We start from the raw sequence: 18,139 nt of genomic DNA on the forward strand, positions 1-18,139 counted from the left end.
AACACGCTATTAATAAAAGCGGGAAATTGCGGTTACAGATTAAATACATTTTATTATCTTTGTTTTCGTCTTTTATTGAAATAATTTATGGTAAGTATATGGAATATTGTTTTAAATGTTTACGTTTTACAAATATATATGCCAGTGATAATTTTCCAGATATGTTCGAATTATTGTACAATTAATGTAGATAGTTCAACACTATTCTACTAAAATAAGTAGTTTTGATAATTACGGAATTAGCGATACTCATATATTTTACTATCATACAATTAACCACAAAACTAATAATAATATACTACGTCTAAAATTATTTATTAAGATTTAGAATTATATTTTAAGATTATACTGTAGGTACAATACCTATACATAACTACTTACTAAAATATGTACCTAACTCTTAAAATATTTTTCAATACCAAGCAATCACAGCTAAGACAACAATTTTATATATACCAACTCAATATAGAATTGAGGTAATTACTAGCGGTCCGCCCCGGCTTCGCCCGTGGTACCTACATGTTTAAACTATCCTATCTCTCAAGCTGGATCGAAATGCACATGGTGTGCGAATTTTATTATAATCGGATAAGTAGTTTAGGAGTCCATTGAGGACAAACATTGTGACACGAGATTTATATATATTAAGATTATGAACATGGCGGCCCTATTCCAAATCAAATTGCAATGACATTACGTCACTTGTGCCACAGATTAAATATTTAATTGTTTTTTTCGTCGCGTGTCGGCACTTGAACAACATGTTTTCGGCCTTATAACGAGGGTTGCCAACAATGGATGACAAATTGGCCGACGACAAAGGAATCAGGTTTATTGGGATACGTTATGAGGGTACTCGGCGCGTTTCGGGACTAGGGAAAGATGTAGAGTCGCTTGAATTAGATGTTGTTGAAATGAAATTATTTTTATTAATTTTATTTTTATTAGATTAAGTAACTAGCTTTCCACCCGATCACTTTATCTATTAAAAAACTTTTAAAGATTTAAGCATACATAGGGATATAGGGACAGAGAAACCGACTTTGTTTTATACTTTATAGTGATTTTTATGTTTACCTTACACTATAAAATTCGAAAATTGATTAACGATAAATCCATGGCTTTTTAATTAAAAAAAAATTATTAATTTTAATTACTGTTTAAACAGAAATAAGATTTAAAATCAGTATGGAAAAGAAAGTTCGATGACTCTCCAATTCTCCTGCTTTAACTATATAAATTAAGACTTTATTTGATAGAAAATAAAAACAATTAAAACAAACATACTTTACACAAATACATCAATTGAGATTTGAGACATAAGGCGACTCCATGCATCCTCTGTTCCCCATGATACAGTAGGTATGCAGATAATGAGATAGTAAGCTGTGTAAACTGTTATATTGCCTCCGGTTATTACTGCAATATTATCTTGTCACAGAACAGAATTATTCCGCTAGTTCCAAAGTAATGGAGCGGTATGGTGTACATTGTATGTATCATTTTGGTAACATAACTAATGCCTGTGGGTTTACTCACATGGTCCCTGGGTAAAAAATAGCCTATGAGCAGTTAATATAGTCAATATCCTTACCATATTTCACACAGAAAATATTTCACAAGTAAAAATATAAACGTGACGTATATTTTTGTGTAATTCTAAGCGACAGGTACACACAGAGAAAGAAAAATACAAGCTTAACGTTTAGATTCTATTCTTTTTTAATGACCAATATTCAGGCACAATAGTTTACTATGATGCCACCTGATATAGAATTTGGCTTTGAGTTACCTACTAGCTTTCAGCCTGCGGCTTCGCCTACTTTGTTTAAATTAAAAAAAAATCATATAGGTATTAAAACCTTCCTCAAGAACTAGTCTATCTATAAAAAAATATCGTGCGTGCGGAGCACACGTGTCAGAAGTGAAACTTCTTTGGCAAGATTCTAACATAAAATCATCGCCTTAGGCCGGTTGCAGAGCTTCACCGACTGTCAGTGCGTACCATCGGTCCTGACAGTATGTTTGTGGTCCTGACGATACGCATCAACAATGTGTATGACTATGACACTAAGGCCGGTTGCAGAGCTTCACCGACCGTCAGTGCGTACCATCCGTCCTGACGACACGCATCAACAATACGTATGACTATGACACTAAATAAGCATGACAATACGCGTGCGTATGGTCGGTCTAGCTATGAACGGTTTTATGAATTTCCATACATATGACAAGCGCGACTGACGTACGCACTGATGGTCGGTGAAGCTCTGCAACTGGCCTTATAGTCCATAACGTAACGGTATTACCATATGACGTGACCTTGAAATATTACTCTCAACGCGCCTAAAGAAGTTTCACTTAAAAATTTTCAACCACATTAAAATAAAAGCAAATAAACATTCAAACATTAGATAATCCCCTACCCTTGTAAAGAAATAAACAATTCATATCGCGAGGGGGGTAGTTTAATAAAATAACAATAAACATGTCGCCCGATTAGTGCATGTGATATATGTCGGCTGATATTAGTCGGTGGAATTTTAATCACTGTTCTGGAGCACGTGGCTAGGGCTGGCAACGATTAGTTTTTTTAATGTTCACATTATATTAAGAAACAGATAACTATCCGTTTTTTTTTTGATGTGAAACATCTATAGGCTCACTTGTAAACCGAATTGTTGACGTGGCGACGCTTGCCATGGCGACGGGTCGCCACGCTATACACATCTATAGGCTCACTTGTAAACCGAACGATGTTTCACATCTGCCAGGCGTCCCATGACGGCTCACATTTTTTTCTAGATGACTTAAACAGCTGATAATATAGCTTACAATATGTATCTTCTGTTACTCGGTAAAAATGTATTTAACTAATGATATACTTTTTTAATAGACTTTTCAGTTTAGATTTTTCTCCTGTTTTAGGCGTAAACCATTCATAAGGAGTGACCTTTAAAAATTATGAACTATTAATATTATGTAAGTTTAATGATTAATCTTATTTTATTTGATTAATCTATACACAGATTATTTCATTAAAACTCGACTGCTTTCTGAACTTTCTTCCCATGTATTATAAAAGGCGCTTCTACAACAAGTCTCGTCGAATTTCCTCGACGTTGCAATAGCAGAATAGCTCATGCGGCGGCGACGGCTTTTCCCCCAAGTCACCTGCTCTTTTGTTTACCTACATATAAAAAACTTTTAATTCATCGATGTGACAGCCCTAACGCTAAGGGTGCGCAACGCACTAAAAGCGCATCATGGGATTGCGGGGACCTCCATTTTATACACTTTTTAGATCAGCCCTTTCGCACTGGCGCGAAAAAACGCTATTGTAATATTATGTCGTCATAATCGTCGCATTACTCCATGACGTAACGGTATTTCCATAACGCGACCTTGAAATTTTAATCTCAACGCGACTAAAGAAGTTTCACTTCCAAAACTGAAAACATGCTTAACCTCATGAAATTATTCTATTGTCACCTATCTATACTAATGTCTAATATTATAAAGCTGAAGAGTTTGTTTGTTTGTTTGAACGCGCTAATCTCGGGAACTACTGGTCCGATTTGAAAAATTATTTCGCTGTTAGATAGCCCATTTATCCTTATAGGCTATGTATCATCACGCTACGGCCAACAGGAGTGGAGCCACGGGGGTGAAACCGGGAGGAGCAGCTAGTAGATAGATAGATAGATAGATAGATAAAACGTTTATTCATAGAACACAATCACACTTACAAATAAAACACAAAAGATAAAAAACAGTAAACAATACAGAAAACACTCATACACACAGAAATATTAAAAGTATAACAATTAAACCGTTAATGTGCACTGCGTTCTACGAACAGGCCTTGGCTCAGCATAAATGCCTGAGTTTTTGAAGAAACCCGGACGCTGATATTCTGCCAATGCCTCTTGAGGGCAGAAAATTAAAATAAACTTAAATAAATGGATAGCAAGGGAGATAAAGGTTAAATATTTATAAAATTATAGTACATATACAATATCAAAAAATATATAGGTACACAAATGAAAGGGAAATACACAATATAAGAAATAATAATAAACTTCAGGAACCAACAAGCATTCCACAGAAGGTGTAGATAACTCTGTGGGCTTACGCCTTACGGCGGAAAGACTGTGCAAATGAACAAAAATAAACTAAGAAAAAATAAATAAATATATCAAAATTATGGAACTGATTTTTGTATTCCTAGAAGGTAGTCTCGATAGACAGTTTTGAATCTTGATTTACAACAAATGTTGCGTATGGGCGGAGGAATGTCGTTCCAACATTTTGTTGCACAGTACTTGAAACTGCCGCGGAAAGCCATTGTTCTATGTTTTGGAATAGATAAAGTATTGGTACCGAATCTAATTGGGTTACAACCACGATCCTTTCGCCACGTTAGCTTGTCAAACAAGTAAGCAGGGCGTTTGGTCTTCAAAAGGTCAAATAGGAAGCAAGCCAGATATAATTTTTGTCTACCTTTCATATTCAGAATATTTGATGAATTCAGAAACGGAGTGATGTGAGATCTAGGTGGAACATTGAAACAATATCTAATGCAAGCATTCTGTATTCTTTGAATCAAATGCTGTGATCGCTGAAGAAGGCATGGCCCATAGGTGTTTATACAATAATTGAGTTTAGAAAGAACAATTGATTCGCACAAAAGTAGCAAAAAGTAGTACATATTTGATATCAATATTCATTAAGTCTAGATGATTATTAACTACAACTGAACAAAAATAAAGCAGTCAAAGGCGTGTAACAAAATTGCCTACCGTTTAAAACGCCCAAATAAATTACCATTTAAAACGCCCAAATGTAAAAGTAAGACGTTCGTTACCGCGAGTGCGAAAAAGGGCACCCTCTTAAAATCGTTTCATTATCCGACCCTCGAAGCTTCGCAATAACGTTGTCGCTATTATCGCACGTTATTGTGTTGCTGGTGTTATATTTTGCTTAATAATTCATTTAGAACGCAAATTAGCTAAAGAAATACTTAAATATTTTGTAGCAATTTTGTTTGGCCGCGATAGTTAAACATACCATCATTTAACAAACCATCTGAAAAAATCCTAAATTATAGTTTTACAAGTTTAATGAGAATTTATTATTTATATATTGATACTAATAATTAAAATACTAATATATTGAAATAATGGAGAGGCAATCTAAAACAAATAAGATTATAGTTTCCTACAATATATGGTACTACTAGCGGTCCGCCCCGGCTTCGCCCGTGGTACCTACATGTTTAAACTATCCAACTGCACATGGTGTGAAAATTTTATTATAATCGGTTAAGTGGTTTAGGAGTCCATTGAGGACAAACATTTTGACACGAGATTTCACTATCATCATCACTACATAGTATTATAACAAAGTCGCTTTCCCTGTCCCTATGTCCCTATGTCCCTTTGTACGCTTAAATCTTTGAAACTACGCAACGGATTTTGATACGGTTTTTTTTAATAGATAGAGTGATTCAAGAGGAAGGTTTATATGTATAATAACATCCAGAAGTACTGTAACATCCAGAAGTAGTGCAGAAGTACTGTTATTTTTGAGGTTTCTAATGTGATGTCGTAAAAAATTACATTTTTCCCGCTTACATTGCAAACGCAGGCTGAACCCTACGAGTTTTATCAAAATAATGTGCTAAGTATTATACACATTGAAAAGGTCTACAGTAAAGTCCGCGATGGTATATGTCTATCTCTTATGGATAACCCACAATAACTTTTTTTTGTCATTTACTTTTTACGACAAATAATGGCTAATTTTCGTTGCGATTTTAACCAATACAGCATTAATCCTTAACCAATTAAATACCTTGAATACATTGTTCATCTTATATATAAAAATGAATCGCAAAATGTGTTGGTAAGCGCATAACTCGAGAACGGCTGAACCGATTTCGATAATTCTTTTTTTATTATAATCCTTGAAGTACGAGGATGGTTCTTATGTAGAGAAAACGTAAATATGTACCACGGGCGAAGCCGGGGCGGACCACTAGTTTAATATAGATCTATATGGCCTTTTACACTGTATGATTTAAGTGAATATTTTCGAAGATATTACAGATTTAAAAATTGCGGGACGTAGCGTTTGCGGCGGTACCGGCCGGCCGCCCGGCTATCTATTTTATACCCGTGCGAAGCCGGAGCGGGCCGCTATGTTTTTATAAATACAACGTTCACAGTTTTTCTGTAGTGTTCCATTAAAATAATATTGTAAATGATTATAATTATTCTGTGTAATCATTGAAATAATATTTCATATTGGTTCAGTTGTATGTTTGAACAAACAATTAACAAATCGATAGAATCTAAAACCAGAAGAGGAATCCAAGAGGTTTCTCTTTAATAATACATTTAGAAAATATACAATTCAATAATGTATTATTATTATTATAAATTATGTAATCTTATGTATTTTGAACAATTCAAATATGTAATTCTGGTTATCACAAGAGACTAAAAAGTGAGTACCTAGTGCTTGTTGCGGTTATAAAAATAGGTATCTACCTAGTTTAGTTCTTTTTAAGGCATCTAAGTAGGTATATATTATTTATTTATTATGTGAAGAACAAAAATTTGTTCCCGCTTTTACGAAAATTGACCTGACAGAGGACGAAGAAGATTGGCTCACGAATATGTGGACCGTCGCTCAAATTCAATGTCATTTTCTGTAGATATTTTAGTTCAAAATTTCCGCCTGCGGCTTCGTCCGCGGTTTCAAAGAAAAACACAAGTAGTTAGTTCCCGTTCCTGTGGGATTTCCGGAATAACAAGTAGCTTATGTCTTAGTCTGGGTCTTCAGCTACCTACATACCAAATTTCATTGAAATCGGTTCAGTAGTAAAAGTAGTAGTATCTTTAGTAATATCAAATCTTAGGTACTACATCTTCCTGTCACCGCCATTTGCAGGAAAATCTACATAACGCTGTATTTTCTTTCTAATTCAATCCTCTGTTCATTTCATTGATTCCGGTGGTAAGATATTGGTAAAAACTTGCAGATAATTTATATTGCATGTCCTACTAATATTATAAATGCGAAAGTTTGTGAGGATGTGTGTGTGTGTGTTTGTTACTCTTTCACGCAAATACTACTGAACTGATTACAATGAAATTTGTCACACATATAGAGGGTAACTTGGATTAACACATAGGATAGGTTTTATCCCGGAAATCCCACGGGAACGGGAACTATTCGGGTTTTTCTTCGAAAACGCGAAAATCAATACTATAATTATGAAAACTGAAGAGTTTGTTTGATTGCTTGAAAACGCTATTATCGGGAATTACTGGACCGATTTGAATAATACTTCCAGTGTTAAATGGCCTATTATTGATGAGGGCTATTATATATTTTTCATCTTATTTTTAATAATGTCTTCAATCAACAATAATATTACAAACACTATCTTATATTATGCCTACTATGTATGTACATTTGACACACACGCATAGATTTTATGGTTTTAAAATATATACATAATAATATATATCTACCAAACAATTATGTTTAAATCACTACATAGTTTAAAACAAAGTCGCTTTCTCTGTCCCTATGTCCCTATGTATGCTTAAATCTTTAAAACTACGCAACGGATTTTGTTGCGTATTTTTTAATAAATAGAGTAATTCAAGAGGAAGGTTTTAGTATACAATTTATTATGTTTTAGACAAAGCGGGCGAAGCCGCGGGCGGAAAGCTAGTGTATTATATATCGAAAAAGTGGGTAAAATATAAAGTTAGTAGTTATTTGAACGTTTGCTAATAATTGCTGCACGCCTCATAAGCGAAGCGTTGAGGTGGGTACTACTGTCACTTCGCGCAAAACATCTGATTTTTCAAACTTAAAATGTCTTTATGTATCATATATTGCACTTGTAAGATAATACATACACACACATATTAAGAAAAAACACTATTTTTAACATTCATGATATTTTTGATGTCATTTTTGTTATTTAAACTAGATAAAAAACAGTTTAAAAAAGTTCTGTCTTGGACGTCCGTGTGTCTGTATGTGCGGATCCTTTTTCTTGTTAACACGATAGCGACCGAAATACTTTACTAATCGAGTCTTTTTTTTTCTCTTACGCTTGAGTATGCTCAGGAATAGAACCCTTTCATTTTTCAGGGTCTGATTCGATGTGGTTTAATTGTTATTAAATAAACAAAAATAATAATTAATAAATAATTATTAAAAAAAAATTATGAGGCGTGCACTTTTGGATTTTCCAAATTATTTATATCTGCTTGCATGGACTTCGCCCGTGTTTATCGAGATAAAAATATGCTTTTATTGCTTACTTTGGTACAGAAGAAATCCTGAGTAAAAAAAATGTGTGGGTGTAGGTACTAGTGTACACACGTAAGAAGTGAAACTTCTTTATGACCTTATTTAAAAAAAAATTACTATATGCAACTTTACAGAAATACGTCGTGGTAGGGATAAGAAAGAGATGGCGCGTAATGGAAAAATGTCACGCGTAATGAAAAAATGTTACACTTGGTTACACTAAATTTTTTTCCAACCCCGATAAAGAAGTTTCACTTCTATCTGCCTGTCAACTATACCTACTCTCTTCTACACGCCTAATCTATAGGACCGATATGGATGAAATTTTATCGACTGAAACCTGAGAAAGTACATGGGATAGTTTTATACAGAAAATGTTACGGGAACGGGAACTATGCGAGTTTCTCTACTACGCGGGCGATGCTGCGGGCGGAAAGCTATATCACAGATAATATAATACTAGGCTATAGTACCTACTATCTACTGTACTAAGTGAAACAGTGGTAACAATAAACGCATACCTAATTGTCAAGATATCTCTTCGAAATCCCCTTAAAACTGCATTAACTACAATGACAAAGATAATTCTAATAATTCTATTCTAATTCTAATTCTAAATTCTAATAAAATTCTAATTCTAATTCTATTCAAGTTCTATTCTATTCTATTCTAATTTCTAAAGCATCCTCTAAATTACCGTATTCCACCATTTCATATCAAAATACACATAGACGAAGCGCTATTCGGAATCCCCTTAAAAGTAGAGTATTGATTTTTATTATTTACGATACCTGCTCATCCAATATTTCAGGCGAGCGCTCAAGTACCAGCTTATGAAATTAAATTGTTTCAGCGAGAGACGTGCAGGCAAGACACACAGGGACGGATTGGCATTTAAATATTTAAATTTACTAATTTTAATTGCTATATATGAATTTAAAAATTCTTTTACTACTTCTTTGCCGAGTAAAGTAGGCATTTTAGCTATTTTGTCTGTGTTGTTCAAATATTTTTAACTACACAGCTTCCGAAGTAATATTTGGATAACCTGTCAGTTTTTTAACCATCATCTGAAAAATAGTCGCGCCTCGTGGTTTCACCCGCGTGGTTCCGCTCCTGTTGGTCTTAGCGTGATGATATAATATAGCCTTCCTCGGTAAATGGACTATCTAACACCGAAAGAATTTTTCAAATCGGACCAAGTAGTTCCCGAGATTAGAGCGTACAAACAAAAAATCAAACTTATAAAGTCATGAAACTACGTTTGCTCACGTGGTACTGATAATTTTATTGAAATTCCATCAGACGTTTTTGCGCAATAAAGTACTGTTCCTACATTTTAACCTCAATTTCCCTTCCATTCAAATTTTTAGTCTGTAAGAATTTGAAATTTGATTATTATCTACGTCTACCTTTGTAACCACGTCTTGGGTTGAAAGACTTGAAACTACTACCAATGGAAATTCTTTTCTGTGCCTGATGATAAAGTTTATCTCTACACAGATCTTACCAAAATGATTTGATAATTCAATTCATTCATTAATATGTTCTATCCAAAAATATATACCTACTAGCTTTCCCGCGTTTTTAAAAGAAAACCCCGCATAGTTCCCGTTCCCGTGGGATTTCCGGGATAAAACCTATCCAAGTTACCCTCTATATGTGTGCAAAATTTTGTTGTAATCGGTTCTGTAGTATTTGCGTGAAAGAGTAACAAACACACATACATCCATCTTCACAAATTTTCGCATTTATAACATTAGTTAGGAGTTAGAACTATGTTAAGTTAATTAAAGCTATAGTTTAAGGCAATTTTAATTCGAAAAGAACTAAAATGGGAAGATTCCCACTATTCATTGTTATTTTTGTTAAATAGAATAGAAAATGGTTCTTACTTTTCTACAATTAGTTACTTATTGCTTTATCAACGTTAATTGATTCAATCAGTATTAGAAAATCCTAATGAACCTTACGGACTTAATATACGCTCAAATCCGTGCCTGCCTCAATCAAAGGTCTACCGACCACAAATCACTGTACCACCACTCCCACTAAATCTGACTCCGCCCCCACGCGCATGCGTATCACCAGCCAATCAGAGCACCCCTTTCAACCCCCCAGGGGGCCACAATCAACCCTCAATTGAGATTATTCCCTGTCATTTTTTCGCTCTCAACCGATCGTCTGGCCCCGCCTTCATTTAATTTAAAATCGTCATAACCGCAATCGCCTTCGACCTGTCAATAAGTGGACTATATTATTTAATGGACCGCGCTGATGATGTCGTGCTATTATGTGATCTAAGATGGATACGAGACAGGTGTACCCGAATCTGACGGATCTGCTATACCAACAGAACTTGGAGCGTTTGGAGAGCGACAAATTCGAGAGCGATAGATTCGACCATGAGAGATATGACAACGATCGGTCCACGTCGGTGTCCCTGGAGGAGGAAGACAGTTCGTCGGCTTTCGGGGTTGATTTGAGCGGGAAGAACACGAATTTGGGCGGGAAGTCGTTTACAATAGCTGCTATATTGGGTTTGACGAAGTCTGAGGAGGATGTAATGAACCTGAGCGTGCAGGAGCGCTTGCAACAGAATCAGAAGCATTTGCAGAACTATTTGTATTCGGGTCATGAAGTGCCAAGGATCAATGATGGTTTCTGCAGACTTGGCGTGCCGACGGCGCTGCGGCAAGGTAAGTGTTACATTTTAATTGCTCAAACTCAAACTCAAATATTTATTTATTCAATTAGACTTCTTATACCTAAAAGCACTTTTGAATCGTCATAACATTCTTAACATTTATCACCGATTCGGAAAACAGTATCTATGAGAAAGAACCGACAAGAAACTCCATAGATGCTCTTTTAAAATCATGTCAATATTACAATTATTTATCTAGATTACCGTAAATTATTTTAATTAAAATAGTGTGGATTACGGGCTACGGCTTATATTTTATTGATAAATTGGAACAGACAGTTTAGAGTTTAGACTAGCGTTTCCCGAAGCCGTAATTAAAAGAAAAAACTTAGTTATAGGTACTTACATAGTTTCTTTAAAACTAATCAATGTACAGTTTTAAACTAACGTGAAAGTTCCTGTTAAAAATATACCTACATAGCTAAGTACATCATACATGTAATATTACATACCTATATAATCAATACTTACAGAAAATTATAACTTTAATAATTAACAAAATGAGATTATCCCGTCTTAGGTCCGTTATGAATTCTAATTATAATTGTAGGTACATGTAAGTATAGATAGTGTTTGCTACTATGATATAAAAATAGTGAATATGGAATAAAAAAATTATTATTTAGAGACTAAGATAAGTAATCATAGAAAAAAATAATTAGCTTTCAAATGAAAACAGAATCATCAGTATCAGCCCACTCGAAAGTTCTGAGCACGCTCAATTGGACTGTATTCTTTTTTGGGTTTGCTACAAACAAAAAAAGGGAAAATTCTCCTTTATTTGAAGTCGATAGAAAAAGAAAATTGAGCTAAATTTAAAGATTCACCTAGCAATTTTCGGGCTTCATCAACAGACTGGTATATACCTATGTAGTTACAACTTGCGCTGATAAAAGCCTAAAATTAAGAAAAAATAAATTTTGGTATACCTATAAGTTATCGCTCGAAAGAAGATGGGACATTCTATTATGGTCATTTATAAAAATAAGGGCTAGCCGAGTTCGATTTAGAATTTAACGTTATTATTTGGCGAGATTGTTCTATTTTCTTATTATCTTTTCAAATTCCGCTGTTCAAAGCTAATATATATATACAGTACGCCCTTTGCAAGATGCGACAAACCTTATTCAGTATTATTTTAAGCTTATATTTTGTTCAAAGATATTTTAAAGATAGTATCTTCTTCTTATAAATTACCAGTTTTCCGCCCGCGGCTTCGCCCGCGTTTTCAAAGAAGAACCCGCATAGTTCCCGTTCCCGTTATCCTATGTGTTCATCCAAGTTAACCCTCTTTATGTGTGCTAAATTTCTTTGCAATTTGTTCAGTAGTATTTGCGTGAAAGAGTAACAAACACACACATACACATCCTCACAAACTTTCGCATTAATTATTATATTAGTAGGAAAGATTTTAACGGATTGTAACGCGATTTATTCCTTGTATTATTATCCCGACGTTTCGCACACTTTGCAGCGAGCGTGGTCACGGGGAGACTCCCCGAGAAGTTCTATTTTAAAGATTTAAAATATTTTCGGCTTTAATCAGCTTTATTATTCACATTTCAAATAGCTGTCAATAAAAATGGATGCCATTTCCCTTGGTCATGGCATCACCCGTGAACAAACGACCTATATGGCACTACTGTGCAATTTTTTTGTCAGTTTGTTATTTCTGAAAAAAGCAGCCAAGTGCGAGTCAGACAAGCGCACTGAAGGTTTCCGTACTATCATCTAGGTATAATAGAAAATCATTTATTGTATGGGGATACTTACATCATTTGTGAAAATTTCAGCTTTCTAGCTATCACGGTTTATGAGATAGATACAGCCTGGAGACAGACAGATAACGAAGTCTGAATAATAGGGTCCCGGTTTGCCCTTTGGTTACGGAACCCTAAAAAAACTCATAAATTTTTAAAACTTCACGCGTTCGATAATTTACGCGAAGACAGGAAGAACAACAGGAAAACAACTTATTGGTTCGTTATTGCACGCCTCATAAGCGAAGCGTTGAGGTGGGTACTACTGTCACTTCGCGCAAAACATCTGATTTTTCAAACTTAAAATGTCTTTATGTATCATACATTGCACTTGTAAGATAATACATACACACACATATTAAGAAAAAACACTATTTTTAACGTTCATGATATTTTTGATGTCATTTTTGTTATTTAAACTAGTTAAAAAACAGTTTAAAAAAGTTCTGTCTTGGACGTCCGTGTGTCTGTATGTGCGGATCCTTTTTCTTGTTAACACGATAGCGACCGAAATACTTTACTAATCGAGTCTTTTTTTTTCTCTTACGCTTGAGTATGCTCAGGAATAGAACCCTTTCATTTTTCAGGGTCTGATTCGATGTGGTTTAATTGTTATTAAATAAACAAAAATAATAATTAATAAATATTTATTAAAAAAAAATTATGAGGCGTGCACTTTTGGATTTTCCAAATTATTTACTGATTTACAACCAAAGCAAAGGTGTACAACTGTACAATTTTAATGATTAAAAATACGCCCAGTACCTGCCATTTAGGCTATAAAAAACATTTTAATTTTTAAATCATCAATTTATGCAATTTGTAAACATTTGATAAAAATAGAGAAACGAAAACTTTTGTTTTAGGTTTGTTTTTCAACCTGAAAGCTGTAAGTAGGGGAGAGCGGGGATGAAAGTCACATTTTAAGCTTTTTTTATGTAACTTCCAAAATACGCTGTTTAGGAATGATATTTGTATACCAAAAGATAGTGTAATTATTCTGTTACATAAGAAATAAACGTATTTTTGTGTAATATTATCAGTTGTAGAAATATTTTGTATTTTCACTCTTAAGAAAAATGTGACTTATAACCCCGGGTCAGGGATGGTTGTCACAATGCCTAGGGTAGGTAGTCACATACTAAATAACAGGCAATTTATAAATAGAAAGTCACGCTTTGGTCTTATAATTTTACGGAATAGTATTTAATTAGGAACTCTTAACCAAATGAAACCGTGTCTACGGCCTTTATTTCAGTCTGAATATTAATCAATCACAATTTTAGCAAACAATAATAATCGTGAGTCAATATAGAGTCATCAAGGACAGATGGACTTCCAGCAGGTTTGTTAGGGTGATTTTCCGGTGTTGATTGAAAATTTACGGCTAAAACAAACAACATCAAAATGCAAATAAAGTCATCTCGCATACAGGGGGCTGGTTGATATGTGACAACCAGCCCCCGAAAATTTGTGACAACGAGCCCCATAACACGTTTTAGGAAAATAAAATTGAAAATAAATTCCGATCAATGAATATCTAAAAAACAATACTACGATATTATAAAACACATTTCATCATCATCAAATGCACTGAAAGATCATTACTGTAAAACAAGAACGTATAATTACGAGGTTCGACACAGCAGCACAAAAATTTACTTTTGCTGCGCGAAAACAATAAACACGTGTGAGGCCCTCACGGCAGATCGGAGCGGTCTGACGCGAAGTTGGGTCTTGGGACAGCGTTTTCACTGTATCGCTCTTGCCACGCTGTTCAACAGACTTATTCGATAGCTGTTCAGTTTTGTGTTAAGACCGCTGTGACAACCAACCCGTGAGACAACCAAACCCGGTCTCCCCTATATTTTGAAGCAATTAGGTACTTTATTTTTTAATAAATAAATGACGTAAAAATAAATTAAGCAAGAACAGAATTATAATAATGAATGTCAAACGCAAATTAAAACAACGAGTCATTCACATTTGAAGGGGATTATATTAAAAAGGGTCCCTTTTATTTGATGTTCAATTACCCTTCCGCTTAGTTGTTAGTTTCATCAATTTCGATACAACTTTAAATTTGTTTTATTATAAAGATTTATTACTTTTTATCTAAATAAATACTATAAGTATTTAATTGTAATACCTAAGTATTTTTAAAGATTTAATTAGCATAAAGGGACCGTAGATATTATTATTCTATATAAATTTCAGCTTGATACCCCTCCACGCTTCCCGAGAAAAAAAATATAGGATATTGCAGACTAATTTTTGCACAGTTAATCATCCACGTGAAGCCATTTACGAAAATCACCATGCCATACTTTTCCGATGGTTCTAAATGGTCGCTATACCGCCGAAAATTGGCAAACTAGGCGGCCCGTGTCCCTGGGAACGTAATCCTTCTAATATTATAAATGCGAAAGTTTGTGAGGATGTGTGTGTGTGTGTTTGTTACTCTTTCACGCAAATACTACTGAACCGATTAAAATGAAATTTAGCACACATATAGAGGGTAACTTGGATTGAAACCTATCCTAATTCCTATGTGTAGGTTAGGTTTTTCTTTCAAAACGCGGGCGAAGCCGCCGGTGGAAAGCTAGTAAATTATATGGGCCGATGATGACGAGATTTGATTCCATTTTTTTACAGATACCCCGAGGTCCGAGCTAAGACCTCAAGTGGCGCAGATGAAAACTGCGAGGTCACATTCAATATCATGTTCAAATAGGTAAGAGTAAGACTAATTATAACTAGCTTTTAATTTACTTTCTATCTACTACAATCTGAAAATAAACAGTACAAGTAGTATTATGCGATTTATATAAGAATATGATCGATTCTGCGCCATCTTGTGTTGCCATAAGTGTTAATTTAAACTTATTAATAATTTTAGGTTCAAGTTTTAGAAATAATGTTTGTGCCTCATTAAATTTGGTATAAGAGTGAGGCAAAATCTATTTGCTTAGTTGTTTACCTATATCGCAATGTGGAAAAATAATTGTACAATATTGGTAATGTTTTCTTGAAATTAGTAGATAGATATTTGGGATCGCGCTTCTCATTGTAGTGATTATTTTATGAACATAATGACCGCATGAGCAGCGTCGCGTAGTTTGTGCGGCTACGGGAAGCTAGGGATGTAAACACAAAGTAATTGATAACTTTTTTAAGTCGTGGATTTATTTATTATTACCTACTATTTGAAGAAATTTTTACATCATCAGCTTCCATTGCTCATAGAGCAAATCTGGTACACCTTGTATATGGAATTTTATTAACAGTTCTGGCAGAAGTAAGAGAATAAGGACAATCTTCACACCAGAGCAGCTGGAGCGCCTGGAGGCGGAGTTTGAGAGACAACAGTACATGGTCGGACCAGAGAGACTGTATCTAGCTCATGCTTTGCAGCTTACTGAAGCCCAGGTAAGGTTTATCTCAAACTGCCCCAGGAGCGTTGAGCTGACAGGCTCTTCTAGTGTTTTGGGCTGTTGACGGGCTGCCGCTGATGGGGTCGGACGGATTTTACCGTCTAGAATAGCGTCATTGAAGCGGTTTGATGGAACGCAGGGGTTTAGTGGATAGGGATCCGACATAGTCCAGGGCCTCTTGCCCGGAGGCCATGGGTATCTATGCAAGATTTCCCGACATATTATTTTTATCGTCATCGTCAATTCTTTCTTCCAACGGGCAATACATTTGCAGCGGCTGAAGTGAATAAAGTTTACCAATTTTTAACACAATTATCGAAAGAATATAACCAATGTTTTTATTTTATCATAGATGATTATGTGTGCTTTTGCACCACAAAGATAGTTATTTGAAAATTAAACACCTAAGTACTTGAGGCAGTTGCAAAAATTACATACCATTTAATATTGTCCACATATCATTAAGCCCGTCATACGTAATACTGAAGCTACAAATAAGTACACTAGAAGGTAAGGTAAATAAACTTCACTCACGTTTCAGGTGAAAGTATGGTTTCAAAATCGTCGCATAAAGTGGCGAAAACATCACCTAGAAGTGACACAACAGAGGCTAGCAGTTCTCCAGAGGCACAGGCCTGAGGAACGGGAGGAGGATATTTAAGAGCCTATTATATGATTTAGCCAGTGTTATAAACCGCTCTGAAGTTGCTGAGAGTCGCTGCGTTGTGAATTACAACTTTACTTTCAGACTTTAGTTTATATTTAGAACGCTGTAATCTTAATACATATATATATATAAATCTCGTGTCACAATATTTGTCCCCAATGGACTCCTAATTAACCACTTAACCGATTATAATAAAATTCGCACACCATGTGCAGTTCGATCCAACTTGAGAGATAGGATAGTTTAAACATGTAGGTACCACGGGCGAAGCCGGGGCGGACCGCTAGTGTTAAATAAAATTATATCTTTGCCTGTAGGTACGTGCGCTGATTTCACTTGCACCAACTTCAGAATGGACGAAAATTTTGGCGGGAAACAAATATGATTTCTTAATTCCTCACAGCATAACCTCACCGCCTACAGATGATTGAATATTGATTTTTATGGTTATATTTATATGAACTCAGTGAAGACACAATAGATTGATTGAATTTAATGTTTGTTGATTTATGTTTCATGAAATTAAAATTTGCAGTTAAAATGTTCATAATCTCAATGTTTATGTAGATTCTTCTAACTTCTGAAATTACAATTTTAAATATCAAAATGATGAATAAATTGTGATGTTGCTGATACATGTTTCAAAAATATTCTTTAAATTTTGTCTGACTTTTTCTTAAAAGATTCACCTTTTATTCAAGCAGAATATAGTGGATACATAATGATCTAATAATAAATAAGACATTACATTTCTCTCTTCATTATTTGTAAATATCCGTTTAGTAAAATATTTTAATAATGTAAGAAAATATTAAAATTAACTTAATATAATTATAAAAATAAAGTACCTTCTTCGTAAATGCTAAGTTTAATTTACAATGATCTCATTTTTTGGAAATGCAAGAAGAGATAATATTATGAACTGAAGATGCAATTGTTTTAACTTTTAGTATTGTCTTGAGCTGTTATTTGTCGAAAGGTTAAAATAATGTTTTCCCTTATGCCCAATTTTAAAATAATAAATAAGATACATTAATTTTATTTGTAATGCATTTAGAAATTTTACAGTACATACGTACTTTTGTTTTAAAATTAAAACGCCTGGTAATAAAAATTAGCGAAGCAGTGTATACTCGTCTTAGTTTTAAGATAAGCTGATATTAAATATCATTTTATAATATTAATGTTTAATATAAGATAGTGAAATTAGTATAATTAATAAGATAGGTAT

The 18,139-nt window shown here is 34.4% G+C and overlaps 1 protein-coding gene across 1 annotated transcript; it reads left to right on the forward strand.

Annotated features, from left to right (window-relative positions):
• Nucleotides 1-9,967: 9,967 nt before the first annotated feature.
• On the forward strand, nucleotides 9,968-17,814 carry LOC149475712 (uncharacterized). Its single transcript, XM_089713126.1, has 4 exons — nucleotides 9,968-11,039; nucleotides 15,463-15,541; nucleotides 16,095-16,236; nucleotides 16,783-17,814. Exons 1-4 carry the CDS (start codon nucleotides 10,646-10,648, stop codon nucleotides 16,900-16,902), a joined length of 735 nt encoding a protein of 244 aa, XP_089569252.1. The 5' UTR covers nucleotides 9,968-10,645; the 3' UTR covers nucleotides 16,903-17,814.
• Nucleotides 17,815-18,139: the final 325 nt, after the last annotated feature.

The sequence above is a fragment of the Colias philodice genome, chromosome 29, assembly GCF_061535455.1.
Source record: "Colias philodice isolate Cphi_HAF_F1 chromosome 29, ilColPhil1 Martin Lab GWU primary, whole genome shotgun sequence".
Classification (NCBI taxonomy): domain Eukaryota; kingdom Metazoa; phylum Arthropoda; class Insecta; order Lepidoptera; family Pieridae; genus Colias; species Colias philodice.

Bases quoted from the DNA above. Each gene is read 5' to 3' on its own strand.
- LOC149475712 (XM_089713126.1), top strand. From the start codon at position 10,646: ATGGATACGAGACAGGTGTACCCGAATCTGACGGATCTGCTATACCAA. The intron at 11,040-15,462 runs GTAAGTGTTACA...ATTTTTTTACAG, and splicing joins GCCGACGGCGCTGCGGCAAG to ATACCCCGAGGTCCGAGCTA. The intron at 16,237-16,782 runs GTAAGGTTTATC...CTCACGTTTCAG, and splicing joins TGCAGCTTACTGAAGCCCAG to GTGAAAGTATGGTTTCAAAA.